General features: G+C 42.0%; 1 protein-coding gene across 3 annotated transcripts in view; it reads right to left on the bottom strand.

Annotated features, from left to right (window-relative positions):
* Positions 1-275: 275 nt before the first annotated feature.
* The window catches only part of RIPOR2 (RHO family interacting cell polarization regulator 2), a 109,206-nt gene continuing 92,777 nt past the window's right edge, over positions 276-16,704 (bottom strand). For all 3 annotated transcript variants that reach the window (XM_040249943.1, XM_040249939.1, XM_040249940.1), the window contains 8 exons: positions 14,780-14,948; positions 11,010-11,145; positions 9,611-9,772; positions 8,526-8,684; positions 7,330-7,535; positions 5,657-5,740; positions 2,489-2,579; positions 276-2,229 (listed from right to left, as the gene is read on the bottom strand). In XM_040249943.1, coding sequence (XP_040105877.1) covers positions 2,129-2,229; positions 2,489-2,579; positions 5,657-5,740; positions 7,330-7,535; positions 8,526-8,684; positions 9,611-9,772; positions 11,010-11,145; positions 14,780-14,948 — 1,108 coding nt within the window. In that variant the 3' untranslated portion in view covers positions 276-2,128. The remainder of the gene's footprint in view (positions 2,230-2,488; positions 2,580-5,656; positions 5,741-7,329; positions 7,536-8,525; positions 8,685-9,610; positions 9,773-11,009; positions 11,146-14,779; positions 14,949-16,704) is intronic.

Genomic DNA, 16,704 nt, shown 5'->3' on the forward strand with positions numbered 1-16,704 from the left:
ATAAATAAATAAATTTAAAATATACCAATAGCAACTTAGACAAAATGGGGCAGCACAGGACTGTGTTCCAGATGAAGGAATCAGATAAAATGTAGCTCTGTTTTTCCTCCAGTTAGCATTACAACACATCTGAGAAGTAAACATCATTCTTATGTATGGATGAAGGAATTTCAAGATAAGAATAAATTCAAGTTGAGAATGAAGTGTAGTGTGTTGTATAAATACCAACTCAACAAGAACATGTGAAAAAATATAGCAGACTCTGAACATGAAACTAGTAATTCAAAAATAATTTTTATTTTAACTTACATGATTGAAAGAGTGATGAATGCAAATGCCACAAAACTAAAAGCACCCCTTTCAACCAAAAATAAAATGCAGAAGTGAATACAAAAGGTATAGAATTAATTATTCATGCAATACTCAAAAAAATAAAAAACCCAGACAACAAAACAATTCTGTGACATTTGTGATTTGACTTTCTATAAAAATCACTTGAACCATTTGACAGGGACTATAGACTATACATACTAACTGTAGGCTGTACAATGTACCTTTAAAAGGGAAGATATGCATATATATAATATTTATAAATTTACAAATTTATATATACATTATAACTTCACAGTTGAATGAACTTATCTACCAGGAAGCCTGATAAACAATTTACACTTTAAACGAAATAAGAATTGTTTTTAAAGGTCTTGCTAAAATGTAAATATTTCAAATAACATCTAAATGATTATACAACCACATTCAGAGAATAGTAGATATTCCACAGTTTAAATTACACTCACACATATTATTTTGATATCTTGGCATATCCCACCTTATATACTCTTAAGAGGAAGAATAGTTATTTAATAAGAGTTACTGAATGGACTTATATTTTATTTAAAGGACTTACTACCCTGATACGAAAGCAATGATAGGAACTGTTTTAACTATTTGGCCAAAGGTGCTTATCCAGTGATGAATGATTCCTCTAGGGCAGTAACCATCATTCAGGGCATTCTTCCTTACCTTATAATATTTTCTATAAAAGCAAAGACCACTGTTATTGATCCTCTGTTTTTCACCTCACTGTTGTCATTTAGTCACCAAGTCGTGTCTGACTCTTCGACCCCATGGACTGCAGCCTGCCAGGCTCCTCTGACCATGGGGTTTCCCAGGCAAGAATAGTAGAATGGGTTGCCATTTCCTTCTCCAGGGGATCTTCCCAACCCAGGGATGAACATGCATCTCTTGCCTAGATAGGCACATTCTTGACCGTGAGCCTCCAGGGAAGCCTCTTTCACCCCATTAGGATTCCTCCAGCTTCTATGTTGTTCTTCTTCAAGGAGCATCATAACTTTCTGAAAACTTCTGGTTTTGATCTGCCTTAGCAGCAAAATACTTCTATTATAAAAAGTATCATTTAAAAAATGGCTCTTATTTTTTAAAAAAAGCTTAAGTTTTGAGTATCTTCTTAAAAATGAGTATGGTATAATCTTAATAAGGTAATTTTTAGTGATCTACCCATCTTTTTTTTTTTTTAATCCACCTTTTTTTAAATATACTGGAAACATGCCTTTGGATTTTTCACGATAGAGAAACAAAAGAAATTGTGGCGGCTTGAAAAAATGAAAATAAAAAATCTTATAATGTATTCTTTTACCAGGTTCTGCAGGCAAACTTGTATTTGAAGAAATCCTTTTATTTTTTTTGCTTCACATTTAAGGTAAAATTAGGTACCTAAAGGGGCCACTCAACCCTGAGAACACAACAGAGGAAAAACTGCAAGGCATATGATATTTATCAAAGTATCATGTGACTATTTCAAGCTTATAGAAGAACTTCCAAAAAAGTACAAAGATGGCTGTTTTAAAATTCCATACGTACTAGATAAGACAGACTCTTCTACTAAGTTTTGTCAGCTGCAATCAGTGATGTAATCTACTGAAATACACATAGCCCTATTCTATTGGCCAAAGGAAAAATAGATAAGCACTGTGAAACTGGACTTCGGATTCCTTCCAAAACATTTAAAATTTTCAGACAACCTCAACAGCTTCCAGCTAAGTCACAGCACCATCTTGATTAACAGGGCCATTTATTAAGACAGCTGTTAGGCAGAGTCAGCTTGTAATTAAAAGGCCGTGGCAACTTCACTTGCAAGACGACCTCCAACTTTTACACAATCTCGAGGAAATTTGTCCAACTGTTCATATGCCAGCCGCCCATCTTCTCCTGGATACAGAACACCAAAAATAAATACCAGTTTGAACTTAACATGTTTATTCATCACTCAGAATAATAAATTAATACCAGTTGGTATTAATCGATCAGTCCCTCATACTGTGTGTGTGTGTGTGTGTGTGTGTGTGTGTAAGTGCTTGAGCAGATAGCCTACAGGAGAAAACTTGCTCAAACAAGGCACAGGACACTTCTTACCATTACCTTTGTGAGTGTCAGAAGTAAACAAACAAACAAAAACAAAAAAACTCACCAAGAGATAAGAGAGTTTCTGAGGCCACATTTCTGATTTCTTCAGTATCAGACTGACACAATGTCACCAGCATTTTAATGCTTTCAGTAGCCTACAAAGAGAAAAGAGTTAAAACAGTGTTCTGAGATTTAGGTGTGGGACCACATGAGACTTAGCATTTTCACAGCTGGTGGGGACTTTAAAAACCACCCTCCTGCTGCTGCTGAGTCACGTCAGTCGTGTCCAACTCTGTGTGACCCCATAGACGGCAGCCCACCAGGCTCCCCCATCCCTGGGATTCTCCAGGCAAGAACACCGGAGTGGGTTGCCATTTCCTTTCCCAGTGAATGAAAGTGAAAAGTGAAAGTGAAGTCGCTCAGTCGTGTCTGACTCTTAGCGACCCCAGGGACTGCAGCCTACCAGCCTCCTCCGTCCATGGGATTTCCCAGGCAAGAGTACTGGAGTGGATTGCCATTGCCTTCTCCATAAAAACCACCCAGGTCTTCCCAAACCCAGCTGAGTATCAGGATCACTCTGGGAGCTCTTATAAAAGTACAGATTCCTGATGCTACTCAGACACATCAGATTAGAACCTCCTGGATGGAGCTCAGGATGTGCACTGTGGGAACTCTGATGACCAGGGAAGGTCCTCATTTCACAGGGGACTCCAGGCCGAGAGAAGGGAAATGACCAGCCTGCTTTTCCAGAATAGAATCCACTTCTCCTACTTATTTCTACTGTATCTCATTCCTTCCGAAACAGTTCTAATTTAAGAATTCCTAATTTTAGTTTATATATTAAAATAGAGGAGATGAATAAAGGTCAAGGATGGGAATTCGTCTATCTGTTTCTTCCACAAACATTTACTGAGCACTCTGTGAACCAGGCGGTTCAGAGGGCCTGGGAGACTCAGCCATGAACATGACATGGTCCTGACCCTTAAGAATTTACAGTCTGGTGGAAAAACAGACAGTGAAATAAGTAAACTAATTATTATGCTGAGTGACAGGCTGAGTCAGGGTGCTGGGGCCAAACATGACTGGGAAATGCTGAGTGGTCTGATCAGGGAAGTCTTCCTGGAGGAAGTGTATCTTAGAGGAGTTGGTCAAGTTTGGGCATGTGGTAAAGATGTGTGTGTGTGTGTGTGCACGCGCGCGTGTGTGTGTGTACTTGTGTACATAGTGTTTGGGGGTGTGGAGAAGGAAATACAGGGCCCAAATCAAGGGGAGGCTTATAAGCCATATTAACAGTTTTAGATATCATTCTAAGATCATGGAAAGTCATGTAAGAGGTTTAACTAGGACTTGTTTTTTAATTCTGAGCTTTCTAACCACAGAGGAGAGGATGAACTACAAGGAGGCAGAGACTGGTGGAAATGTGGCTGGAATCCATGTGAACAGAATGCGGATGAAGAGGAGAGAGATTCCGGATACCAAGGAAGTGGGATACGCAGGATGAGGAGGCTGGCTGGAGGTGGAGGCTGAGGGCAAGGGCAGGTCACTGATGGCTCCTAGGTTTCTGGCCTAAGCTCCTGCAAAGAAGTTGAACAATCCACTCACACACCGGAGACAAGAAGTAGGGGTGAGGTGGGTGGAGTCTGAGGTAACTCCCCAGGGAAGCCACCTAAGAGCAAGCGGGATCAGAGATGGAAGGGATGGCATGGACAGGAAACATGGGGAGTTATTAGCACAGGCATAGCCACGGAAGGGAGGGCACACAGAAGGAGAAGAGAGCCCAGCAGAGTTGTGTTCATGAGCGCCAATGATAAAGGCCGGAGGATAAAAGAGGCCTGCTGTGAATAAAATGCTCTTCCAGTGATTTTGAAGAGTTGATGATGAATAACACATTATGGTTTTCTTTCTTGGAAGAAAGGCTTATGGAGTGGTGGTGGTGCTGGGCACTGGAAGACAACAGATGGAAGCAAGCAAGAAGGTGTTTCTTTGGGTTTGTGTAGCCCAGTGAGACAGATGGGGGAACTACAATTGCATTTGAGAACCCTGACCTCTCAAGCTTGTTTCCAGTATGGTACTAGGAAAGAAATATGTCGGATGTCTGTTTGCTGTCATTCATTAAAAAAAATTTTTTTTTTCTCTTGACACGTTAATGAGAGTTGACCGGTTGGGTCTGTGCTGTGTTTTTTACATCATGCTATTGGGAGCCCCTTTCAAGAGCTGGAGGGCTGGGGATGGTTTAGAAAGAGGTCTTTGCTTTAGGAGGAAAGAATAATGGGGGGAAATTGCTGCTCCCAGACTCTGGACATGCTGGAGTTTAAAACTGTAGCTTTTAAACCTTCACAGCATGTAAATCCACAAAAACTGGTGCCAATCACATATCCTTACGTCTTACTTTACATTAACTCTGTGTCCCAGCCATCATCGCTGACCTGTCACTATCAGGACAGCACCCAAATGCACAGCAACCACTGTGGGCCTTTTTTTGGCCACCTCAAGGGAATTTTTTGACCAAGTAACAAGGAAGGCAAATTTTCCCAGAACTGATTTTCTTCACAGGTCATTAACTTTTTCTTTTGAGGTGTTAATCCCTTTCACGTCCCATTAGGTCTGTAGGTCCTCCCACGCATCCAAGATTTTAGCAGATCTCAAGGTGTGGCCTTTTCATTCTTTTCGCAAGGATGATTAATCTTATATTTTCTGATTAAGGTCAGTCAGACATTAAATCTCGACTACTAAAAGGCAAGCTCCTTAAAACACTGGCAATTCTCTGCCCTCTGACACAATGAAGATGGACGAGATGCTTAGTAAAAGAGTTTCCAGGGAAGGATTTGGAAGTTTATTGGCACACTGGATTTTAGTATTTCTTCACCAATTTTATTTGTCTGCCATATTTCTGTACACAAGAAAAACTGATGAAATCAGCATGTCATCTCTTTTTTGGCATGAGAGACACTTTTCTAATAGTGGCTCTGAGGCAAATTGATTCCTGTGAGCTACTGAAAAAGGGAATTGTTTTCCAAAAAGTATTGACTTTAACAAAACCAAGTCACATTTAGGCACTATTTGAAGACAAAAAGGACTCCCCAACTAATACACAGGGTAAAGGAGAGGAGAAAGGCTGCTAAAGCAGGTACTTCCAAATATGGAAAGAAAGCTGTCTAAGCACCTGGCTTAGTCTCAAAGCCAAAGTCAGCTCGAAGCTGACCTGCCCAGGGGCTCCGAGGCTGGGCCTTACCTTCAGGCTTTTCAGGGCCAGGCAAGCTGCCTTCTGGAGCCGGAGGTCAGTCTTTGTTAGGGCTTCACAGTAATAGAGCAGGGCCTAAAAGAGAAGGAAGGACACCATGAAGACATTTTGATTTGTTTGTACGTTCAGGCTTCCCTAGTGGCTCAGGTGGTAAAGAATCTGCTTGCAATGCAGGAGACCCAGGTTCAGTCCCTGGGTCGGGAAGATCTCCTGGCGAAAGGAATGGCAACCCACTCCAGTATTCTTGCCTGGAGAATTCCATGGACAAGGGAGCCAGGCTGGCTACAGTTTATGGGATCGCAAAGAGTCAGATATGACTGTATAACTTTCACTTTTTTTTTTTTTCAGACCTATGTATCATTTTTACTCCCTGATATAAGCTACAGGTAAAATGAGACATTTTGCACGACCCTCAGAGTGGGAAAAAAAAAAAATCCATTAGAATGCATACTGATTAAAAGAGCTTGATCTTTTTATCCAATCCATCCATGCCTTCTGTTCTATGACTGGCATTGCATAATACATGGCCTCTGATGTCTTGATCTTTCAGTGTGGGTTAGGGTATTTGGCCCACAGAAGAGCATTTTGAGCAAACTCTCCTAAAAGACTGGAGCTTTGTAGGAAAGAACAGTATGAAGTTCATGTTCTTGGGCCAAAATGTATTAGAATGGAATATCTTCCCAGGAGTACATCCCACCACACACTAACTTAGATAATTAGATAATGCCTTAGGAAGGTTCAGCAAACTCTTCTCCGAGTTCAACAGCGGACCCACCCCAAGGACAAGAAGGGCCAACTTTTATTTTCTTTAACTGATCTGAAAGTCGATGGGATGTAGGTTTTAGAATGACGGTGATGGACAGGGTGGCCTGGCGTGCTGCGATTCATGGGGTCGCAAAGAGTCGGACACAACTGAGCGACTGAACTGAACTGAACTGAACGGTTCAGGTTGTAAAGGGCTCTCAGGTTGTAAAGTGCCCGCTTGTACTAGGCCCCAAAGTACTTGAATTGCATATGCTTATTACACTTGGATGACTGTTGAATTGAAGCCGAGAGAGGTAAACTGTCTCCTTCCTAGCAACAGGAGAGATGGCTTTTAAAGTAAAAAGTATTCTAGTGCTTTGACCCAACAGTTTTATGACTTAACTGCAAACTATTCATAAAACATACGTGTGCGTGAACACACATATGTATGTTCATCATAATATTTTTCAGTTGGAAACTACACAAATGCTCATCAATATGCAATACAAAAATAACAGGTTATTTATATACTGAGATGCCACTCATGTATCAAATAGAATAAAGTAGATCAATATGTTCTGACATGGAAAGAAAATAACCATGATATATTACATTTAAAAAATCATTTGTGCAATAAGATAGTGTGATCTCATTTAAGAAAAAATAATTATATTTGTTAGCATATACATAGAAAAGATCTGAAGGAATATTCACTAAGTGATTAATAGTTTTCTCTGGGGGCTAGACTTACAGGACCTTAACTATTTTCAGTATATAAGGGCCACACAATTTTTTTTTTAATTTTAAAAAACAGGAGAAAGAAAATTATTTTTACAAAGGAAGAGATGACACAATATTAACAGTAAATGGCATAAAATTAAACAAGATTCTGCCTTGCCGTCCATCATTTCATGCCCGACCTTTTCCCTGAAATGCTCGCTTCTGGAGGCAGCTGTCAAGTAAAGCATCACGGCCTCACTAGCTCCACTGTCCTCCCCAGTTAGGAGCAGAGCCAGGGTCCTGAGTACTTCCTCCTGCGGGGCCGGGAAGCTGCCGGGGGCCAGGTCACTCATGGCTTGGAGCAGTTTCTCCTCTCTCAGTGACTGCAGAGTCTGAACCACCGAAACTGGAGGGAGAGAGGAAAGCAGAAGTCACCTTCTGTTGGCAAAGTAGCATGCTCATTACAGATACGAGCAAGGTTCAAGGATGTACCTAATAAAAGACCCAAGAATATATGAAAAACTAGCATATGAGAAAGGCGATGTTTCTGATTAGTGATGGTAGAGGAAGATTTTCTTCTTCCTGTGATGCCAATTACCGTGCTGAACATGGTGTCTCGGGATTTAAAGAGAAGGACCGAGCCTGAACCTAGGTCAGGGTCAGAAGCATTTCCGCCACTAGCACTGAGCCAACCTACCTACTCCCAAGAACACACCTGGTTCCTCTCGCCTCACCCTCCTGCCGCCCATTGTCAAGCGTGGGTGGAGAAACAGCACAAACTTGGGACCCAGAAACCAGCCCCTCACAGCCTGGCTGCACTCCTGGAGAGGTTTCCACTCAAGGCAGAAGCTGGTTCTCTTCCTCATAATTGGAGTGTCACACGAGAAGGCAATGACAAGCTTCACTGCTGCTCTCTGTGTTGCTGTCTGTTTTTTCAGCCCCTGAAGATGAAGCCTTAGATTTGTTTTTTCGTTTCTCCCTCCTTTCCGTTCCCAATGCGTCACCCCATTGGCTTCTATGGAACCTCACTTCTGCTTAGTATTATGAAAGCGCCACCAAAATGGCACTATAAAACAGCATTGCCTGTAGGCTCGATCCTACAAAGGGCAAATATATTAATGATAGACAAAAACTTCAGCAGGGCCTTAAATCATTTACCAGCTTCCTGTTAATGGTACACCCCTGTTGAGCAAAAAGGGTATGCTCAGCAAACTCTTGTTTCATTGTCAAAGGGCTCACTCATGTTAAAAGTCCAGGAGCCATCTAAAAGACAAATCTTAGCCCAGCTGTTAACTTGGGGGAAGAAAAAGCTATCATCACTAAAAACTATGATTGAAGACACCAAAGATTATGCCAGATTGAGCCCCACGCAGTGTGAGCAAAGCACACGTCCTACCTTGCTTGGCCAGCTGGTTCAGATAACTCTCCAGGTCACTCACGCCGTGGCTCGTAAAGTAACTGTAATACTGGAAAACAGTGATGACTTCGGAGGACAGGCTGGCGGGAAGCAGGGGCTCAGCTCGGTCCAGGATTTGGGACACCAGGGTGTGAAACACTATTTGGAAGGGGGAGATATGAAGCAGTTTTTAAGAAACACAATCATTCATTCATCTATCTCTCATTCGTCTTTCTATTGAGGTACACGATGGCGTGAAGTCTGTAGAGTTCGGTGTAAAGCATATTTATATACCCATGTAACTATCATTTGTATCAAGATACAGAAATCACTGGGATGCCATTACGTTCTCCTGTGCCCCCTCCCAGTATGCTCCAACCATAGGGACAAACTTCTATCAACTATCAATAATAGTCAAACTTCTATCAATACATTGGCTTTATCTGTTCTTGAACTTCATATAAATAAAACTATATAGTATGTACTTTTTGAATCTAGCTCCTTTTGTTCAAAAAGTATGTGAGATTCATCCAAATTATTGCTTGCAGCAGTGAATTTAGTCTTTTTGAAAACTGCTGTGTAATGTTGCCATTTATCCCTTCTCCTGTAGATGGGCATTTGAATTGTTTCCATTTTTGGTTGCTGCGAATAAAGCTGCTAAGAACCTTCTTATACATGTCCTCTTAAAAAATGAGGATAAGCTTGTATTTCCCTTGACATATTTAGGAGTGGAATTGCTGGACCATAGGGTAGGAGTATACATATTCAAACTGCCAAGCAGTTTTTCCTAAGTGGTTATGTCATTTGACTCTCCTGTATTGGTGACTTTTTAATGAGAAAAGGCTACATACTTCAATAGCAGTACAGACATATGGTCCTTTTCAAAGTCACTGCTGATATTTGGAATGAAAACATGTTCCCTGTCTTTTCTTTCTTAGATTTTTCTGAGTAGATGATGTTTTCTCTGGAGGGGAAGCCTCTTTTCTGGGCTAGCTGTGGCGAGGAGTGTTGAGGGAACTGCACCACCGCTTACTACTTTCAACCCAAAAGACAGAAATATTTCTCTCATTCCTGTTGCCCTGTACCTGGGTCTGCAAGCCCGGGGTAGTCTCTGTTGACGGTTCTGGCAAAGCTGGCCTCTAGCTGCTTAATCACTCTGTCCGCGGAGCTGTGGTAGACCCCAATCGGGGTGCAGCATTTGGTCCAGAAGGACAGCAAAGACAGTTTTTTGTGAAATTCTGGTATAGCTGGAATAGAAGAGCAACCCCCCATCCCACGACTCAGTGAAACAGATGCAGATGCAGAGATGGACCTGGGTGGGGTGGGGCAGGCATCACCAGGGGCCTTTCTTTCTTTTCTTTTTTTTTTTAAGACCAGTTTTTAATCAGAACTACAGGATTGTTGGCAGGTGGTCCTGAAGGCAAAGAAGTGGAGATGAGGAGCTCATCCAGCCTGGGCACTAAAGAAAAGGCGGCAAAAGCAAACTGTTTGCTTTCTGTGATAGAAAACAGCAGGTCTACCCTTGGGAGAAAGTCTAATCCCCTCACCTCCTGTAACTTAGCAAATAAAATTGTGCAGGATCAGAGAATCAAACCCCAGGAGATTTTCTGCAGCGGGGGAACAGAGAAGAGGGTGACTGAAGGAGTTTTTCACCCTTCCCAGGTGGCTCTCCGACTGAAATGATTGAAGAGCCATGGGCCACAGTCAGCATTTCACTCCAGAGGCTCTGATCAAGCCAAGGGGCTGGAGGAGGAGCGGACAGGAGCCTGAATGTCCTGCCGCTTTTCACATCTCTCAGAGGCCTGTCAAGGTCACCTGCTTCTGGGAGGACTGGAAGCAGGAGGCAGCAACGTATAGAAAGAACCTACAGGGAATTTCAAGCCTAATTGGAGATAATCCAAAAGATCCTAGTTCCCCACTCTTTCCACTATCTGATGGGGAAAAAAAGACACAAATTCTTGTCTCTAGGCACTAGTCTTGTAGCCAGACCACACAAGTTCAAAGGTATCGTCAAATTTTCTATTTAAAATTCTGAACCAGGGATTCTCTTGAAGGCCTTTGACTCCTTGTATTTCTGCCACAGTAGGTTTGGGAGCATCTTGCCTTTGACCGTCAACCGCTATGGGGGTTGTCTCAGCCAGCTCCACTGTACAGGGGCAATCCTGATCACCTGTCCCCAGGGGGAACCACACCAGCAGAGGAGGAGGGGATTCTCTGTATACACTAGAGTCTGCCTCCTGGAGGTGGAGGCCCCTCTAGAAAAAGCTAGGCGTCTGCTGCTTTGACTCCGATTCTGAAGCAGATTGTTAATTATGACCACACTCACGTGGCAAACTTCCTCTATTCTACAGCCCAAGAGTGCTTCTCTGCCATCCTAACAAAGCCATGAATGGATGCAGGTGGGGACTGGGGCAAGTGGGGTGGGTGGAAGGCTCATGGTGCTACATTTTGTAAGAACCTGGCGGTATCACCGCAGGGGCTCACCTTCAATGACAGAACTGATGTTTCCAATGTTCTCATCGCTGACGGCCGAGAGCTTCTCCATCACCTGGATTTGCCTGGAAAGCTTCTCTAACAGGTTGCTGGCCACAAATGGGGTTTTACTTGAAAGAACAATTTGCTGATAAAACGAACAAAACCACTCGGTCAGTTATTGTTGTCAATAGAGCTCAGCCTCATCCTTCTGAATGAAGAGGGGATGTTAAACTCATACACCTTTCTGTTCCAGTATAGTGTTCCTTATTCCAGGCCGGTTACAACATCTGATGAAATCAGACATGTTTTTGTTGCTTTCAACTTTTTTAATGCCTGGGCAAATTCTAGAGTTTTCTCAGTAGTAGGGCTGCAAGGTTATTATAAAGTTGCCTTTCTGTATGTACTGTCCATAAGACCTCTTTGAAACCTGAAGAGCATATTTAGGTTGCCACTGATGTGGAAGCAGAAAAAACATTTGTTTTACAAGTGTAGTTATTTTTCATGGCCTGGATTCATATCATTGTTTTCAAGCTGAAAATTAAGAGCGTGTTGTATAATAATCATAATTACAACAAAAATTTATCTCATTAATGAGTGCTTACTATGTACCAGGCATTGGTCTGGGCCTTATACATAAATTAGCTCATGTTATTTTGTACAGCAACCCAGAAGTGGGTACTTTTGATTTACCAGTTAACTGATGAGGAAACTGAGGTACAGAGAGGTTAAGCAACCTGTCCAAGAGAACATTAATGGCAAGTGATTTCATTTGTGTGCAGGTCGTGAGAATAAAGAGAGATCTAAGAGGAGAAAGGACAGAAATCAGTCACTGTCTGAAGGTTCTAGTCCTTTCTGTGCCTCTGTCCCCTTCACTTGGCAGGCATGGCTGCAGGACGCAGACCTGTACCATCATCCTGTATGGTCTCAAGCATTTGGGCTCTAAAGCAAAATGAATTTTTCAAATTCAAAAGTCAAGCGTTATATACAAATGCCTTTCATGTAAAAAAACTTGAATAGAAAAGAACTGCTCTATTTTAAACATAATTATAGCTATTATAATTCTTATGGAATACCCATTTTTATCTCTTTGCAATTATATACCAAATGAATAAGCAAGCTTACTGATTCAGGTTGTTGTTCAGCTGCTCAGCCATGTCTGACTCTATGCAACCCCATGGACTGCAACACGCCAGGCTTCCCTGGCTTTCGTCATCTCCCAGAACTTGCTCAATCGCATGTCCTTTGAATCAGTGATGCCATCCAACCATCTTGTGAATTAGAAACCAGGTTTCTACCTTGATTTCTACTTTATTCTACACCTTTATGTCTATCTCTTTGGTTTTTCTTTTCTCTTTTTAAATTTAAAGATCTAATTTGCTTTATTAAGCAATTCATGAATTGGGCAGTGTCCCATGTACCACGTAGTAATGGACTAGGTGGGACTACTCCCTCTTGTTGTGTCTAGTATAGTTGTTCCCCACGGAAGAGTTGAATTTGTTACAACCATGGCCTTACTGTAGAGAGAAACACTGCACTGACTCTTGCATGCCAATTAGTCTTTGAGCGAACACATCCGTCCCTTGATGGAACAGAATTCTCCCATGTCTCACGAAGTAATGACTTGACGTCTGAAAGGTGAACAGGGAGTTTGCTTAGCTGAGTCTCGGGCTCACCAAGGACAAAGGGCTGTGAACACCATCTTATTCCAATGCTTGGGGAATAGAGAATAGCTGTAAGTCAACAACAATCCTTGTTCATTTTGGTCAGAAAAAATGTGCACTGTCTGCCAGACTGGTTGTCAATACCTGGCTTGTAAATTAAACACTCAACAAAAGAGATCCACTGGGGTACTGGCCAACCTAGTGCAAGAGTCATAACTGCCTACCAGCTTCCCACAGAAGGTGAGTGTCTGAGGCGGCTTTGAGGGTCTCTATTCATGGAGAAACAGATTCTTCTACATCTCGTCATGAGTGTGTTATTGAAAAAGCAATGTTAACCCATTCCCAGCCTCCCTGGGTCCTTCCTCCCTACCCTGCCTCAGGCTTCCAATTGAACACATGCTCTTAAAAGCATGATTTCTCCTCTTTTTGCACTCTTCCTGCCTGGCCCAGCCCCTTACAACCATTATACATTTGCTTTCACTTTCTGTTCCTGATTCCCACACAATGAGGCAAGGTGACAGAAGAACAAGATTGGGAAAAGACCAGCCTCTGGGAGAGGAGGAAGCATTCATGCAGATGCTTGGGGGAAAGTGCTTTGTTCGACAGCTGAAACCCTCGCTGCAACAAAAAAATGTCAAAACAGTTGTTCCACTGCAGATGGTGACTGCAGCCATGAAATTAAGACACTTGTTCCTTGGAAGAAAAGCTATGACCAACCTAGACAGCATATTAAAAAGCAGAGACATCACTTTGCTGACAAATGTCCATCTAGTCAAAGCTATGGTTTTTCCAATAGTGGTGTACGGATGTGAGAGAGGGATCATGGAAAAGGCTGAGCACCAAAGAACTGATGCTTCTGAATTGTGGTGGTAGAGAGGACTCTTCAGAGTCCCTTGGACTGCAGGGAGATTGAACCAGTCAGTCCTAAATGAAATGAACCCTGAATATTCATTGGAAGAATTGATGCTGAAGCTGATAACACTTTGGTCACCTGATGCAAACAGCTGATTCACTGGAAAAGACCCTGATGTTGGGAAAGACTGAGGGCAAGAAAAAAAGGGACTGACAGAGGATGAGATAGTTAGATGGCATCACTGATTCAATGGACATGAGCTTGAGCAAACTCTGGGAGAAAGTGAAGTATGGGGAAGCCTGGCGTGCTCCATGGGGTGGCAAAGAGTTGGACATGACTGAGTGACTGAACGGCAACAACTGTGGCAAAATCTTAAGTGGTAAACCAGCCTGATATAAGAAGAAAAATGAGCCCCAGGGTGTCCCAGAATGAAAATGAACTGGTGAGGATAAGGCCTGTAAAATATTCTTTCTCATTGCTAATTAGTACTTATTTGCAATCTGGGAAACTGTGGTTATATTCTGTAGCATTTTGCCTTTAGCTGTCCAGGTGATGGAAAACTAATTTGTTGTGTTTCTGTTAACATAAGTTCAGTAATACTGGCTTTCAAAGTCCGTTTGTAGATGGCAGAATGCAAATTCCTTTTTTAAAAAAATCACAGGACTTCCCTGGTGGTTCGTTCAGTGGTTAATACTCCTCGCTTCCACTGCAGGGGGCATGAGTTCCATCCCTGGTCAGGGAACTAAGATCCCATATGCTGTGAAGTGTGACCAAATAATTAAAATTTAAATATCACATTACTCTCACCTATTATCAAATAATTTGAAAGCGAGAGCTCACCACATGTCACTTACTGCCTGTTAAGATCTGAAGATCTAGACTTTTTTAATTTATAGGAATTTATTTTATTTTTTTGGCCATGCTGTGCGGCGTGTGGGGTCTTAGTTCCACATCCAGGATGGAATTCACACCCTCTGCAGTGGAAGTATATAGTCTTAACCACAGGACCACCAGGGAGGTCCCTGGAGACCTAGATTTTAAGATGAAAAACCCAGGGTTGAAGGAAGATGGCCATGCAATTTAGTTTTTGAGTTCAAATCAAAGCAGATGAGATAGGGCACGTTCAGGGAGGTTTGGCCGTAGATGATTATTCTCACATTCCTGAATTCTCCTTTTCTTGGGAAAACTGAAAAGAAAAGGAAGCACACATTCTTGGTGCATCAACAACCTGGGCTCTAAAAACCCGGTTCAGTCGCCAGTCCTACCTGGACGAGCTGGGTGCAGTACTGGAGGTGCCTGATGATGGTAAGGTCCAGGCTTTCATTCCCCGTGGTCAGCGGGAGAGGGCTTCCTGCCACACTAGTCCCAACTCCCGTGTCCTCAGTCAGGGCTTCGCTGAGATGCCCCCTGGCTTCTGGGTGAACCGATCTGTAACTGTTGAAGCAGGAAGGGGAGCGAAACGTTAGCTGTTTCTTTCTGCACGGAGACCACAGGTCAAAACTCAACGTGGCTTGTGTCAGGCCCCCATAGCACCCACTGAAAAGTCTTGCATTTCCTACCTCAAAAAATTGAGATACCCTTCAAATACTACTTTATCACTAAGGCTGGTCACCAATTTGCCTAATGTTAAAAAGATCCTACAAATAGATTGCTTCCAGAGTTCTCTGCTTCTCAAGCACAATGAACTATTTGTAAAGTCGTCTCACCAAGAAGTCTTCTGAAATGTGACCTCATTTGGGGGCATATTTGTGCTCTGTTGATGGGGTGATTTGCCAAATTTCTGGGATAAAACTGTCCTCTGTATTTGTGGTTTCCCAAGAGCAATACCATTAAAATAATCAGTCAAGGCTTTTTCCTGGCCTTGAATCAACTGCCACTTGAAGAAAAAGAGAAAGCAAAGCCACTGGGAAGAAACAGGGTGTTCGCAAAAAGGGGCATTTGCATCACTTTCTTCTGCTTTGCAACCTTTGTGTAAACACTACTAAAATATCTAAAGTTGTATCATGATGGGCACTTACATTTAAAGAGAAGTGTGTTATATTTATTATCTAATTTTATTCTTAAAATGAATCTGTGCAGGGGGGAGAGAGGGAGAGAAGAGTCTCATTTCACCCATGGAAGGAATGACCAGTAGAGATGTTAACTACAGCACCCTAGTTCACACAGCTAGGTGATTTTTGGGTTCTAGTTTCATGCTCCCCAGTCTCCACAATTTAAAAAGATCATGCACCAGTTTAAAGGCATTGAATGCTTTACCCTGATTCCAAGAGGAAAACATTCAGCTTGTCGTCAATCCACATTTAAAACACACACACACACACACATTTACCCTAAACATCTGATAACACACAGTAAGCCTGATCACATTAGCCATCTTCTTTAATAGGAATGTTCTGTAGAATTTACGAAGGCTATGATATTTTTGTTCTTAAAATGCTTATATTAAGAAGAAAAACCTTGATCTATTATGTAATAGCTTCAGCTAACAAGTATACAAGAAGAGGTTTGATTTAAGAAGCATTTCACAAATGCAGTTAAGTTAGAAAATCTCAGTGCAGAATGCAGAAAGATAACTTAAACATGACATTCACTTCATAAATTCTCTTTGTTACACTGCCAGTTTGCTCGAGCGATAAATTCTATTTCTCCCTTTTTCTTTTCCTGGTTTCATTCTGGCAGAAGAAACCCTCCGGGAATAACACAACTTCAAAATATTAACACCACTCAGAGGAGTCTGTGAAGGTTGAACAGTCATAGCTTATTGTAATTTGAAAACCTGTGCATATAACATGTCAAAAGAAAAGATGGATGGAAATCCACCTTTTCCTTTGGGAAAATGTTTTTGCTTTTTTTTTTTCTTTCAGCAAATTGGTGGACCTATGTTCACTGTGCTTACAGAATGGACCCCAGGCTCTAGCTCTAAGCATGTGGTTTGGTACAACAAAGCCCAGGAAGAAAGTGATAATATTTCATTTTTATCCTCCTTTCCCACTGCCCTGATTCATCTCCATCCTAAAGAAGGCGACTGTCTCTCCCCAGAGGCCTGTAGATCCACTGGCAGATATCAGTTATCAGTCATCCCTTTCTACATTCTAAGGAAAATATGGGCCATGGGTTTTAAGCCTGGTTTTGAAACAGGTACTGATGAGCTTAATCAACTGCAAAGACCCAATAGCCAAAAGGAATAGAG

This window comes from Oryx dammah, unplaced genomic scaffold, assembly GCF_014754425.2.
Source record: "Oryx dammah isolate SB20612 unplaced genomic scaffold, SCBI_Odam_1.1 HiC_scaffold_11, whole genome shotgun sequence".
In the NCBI taxonomy this organism is placed as follows: domain Eukaryota; kingdom Metazoa; phylum Chordata; class Mammalia; order Artiodactyla; family Bovidae; genus Oryx; species Oryx dammah.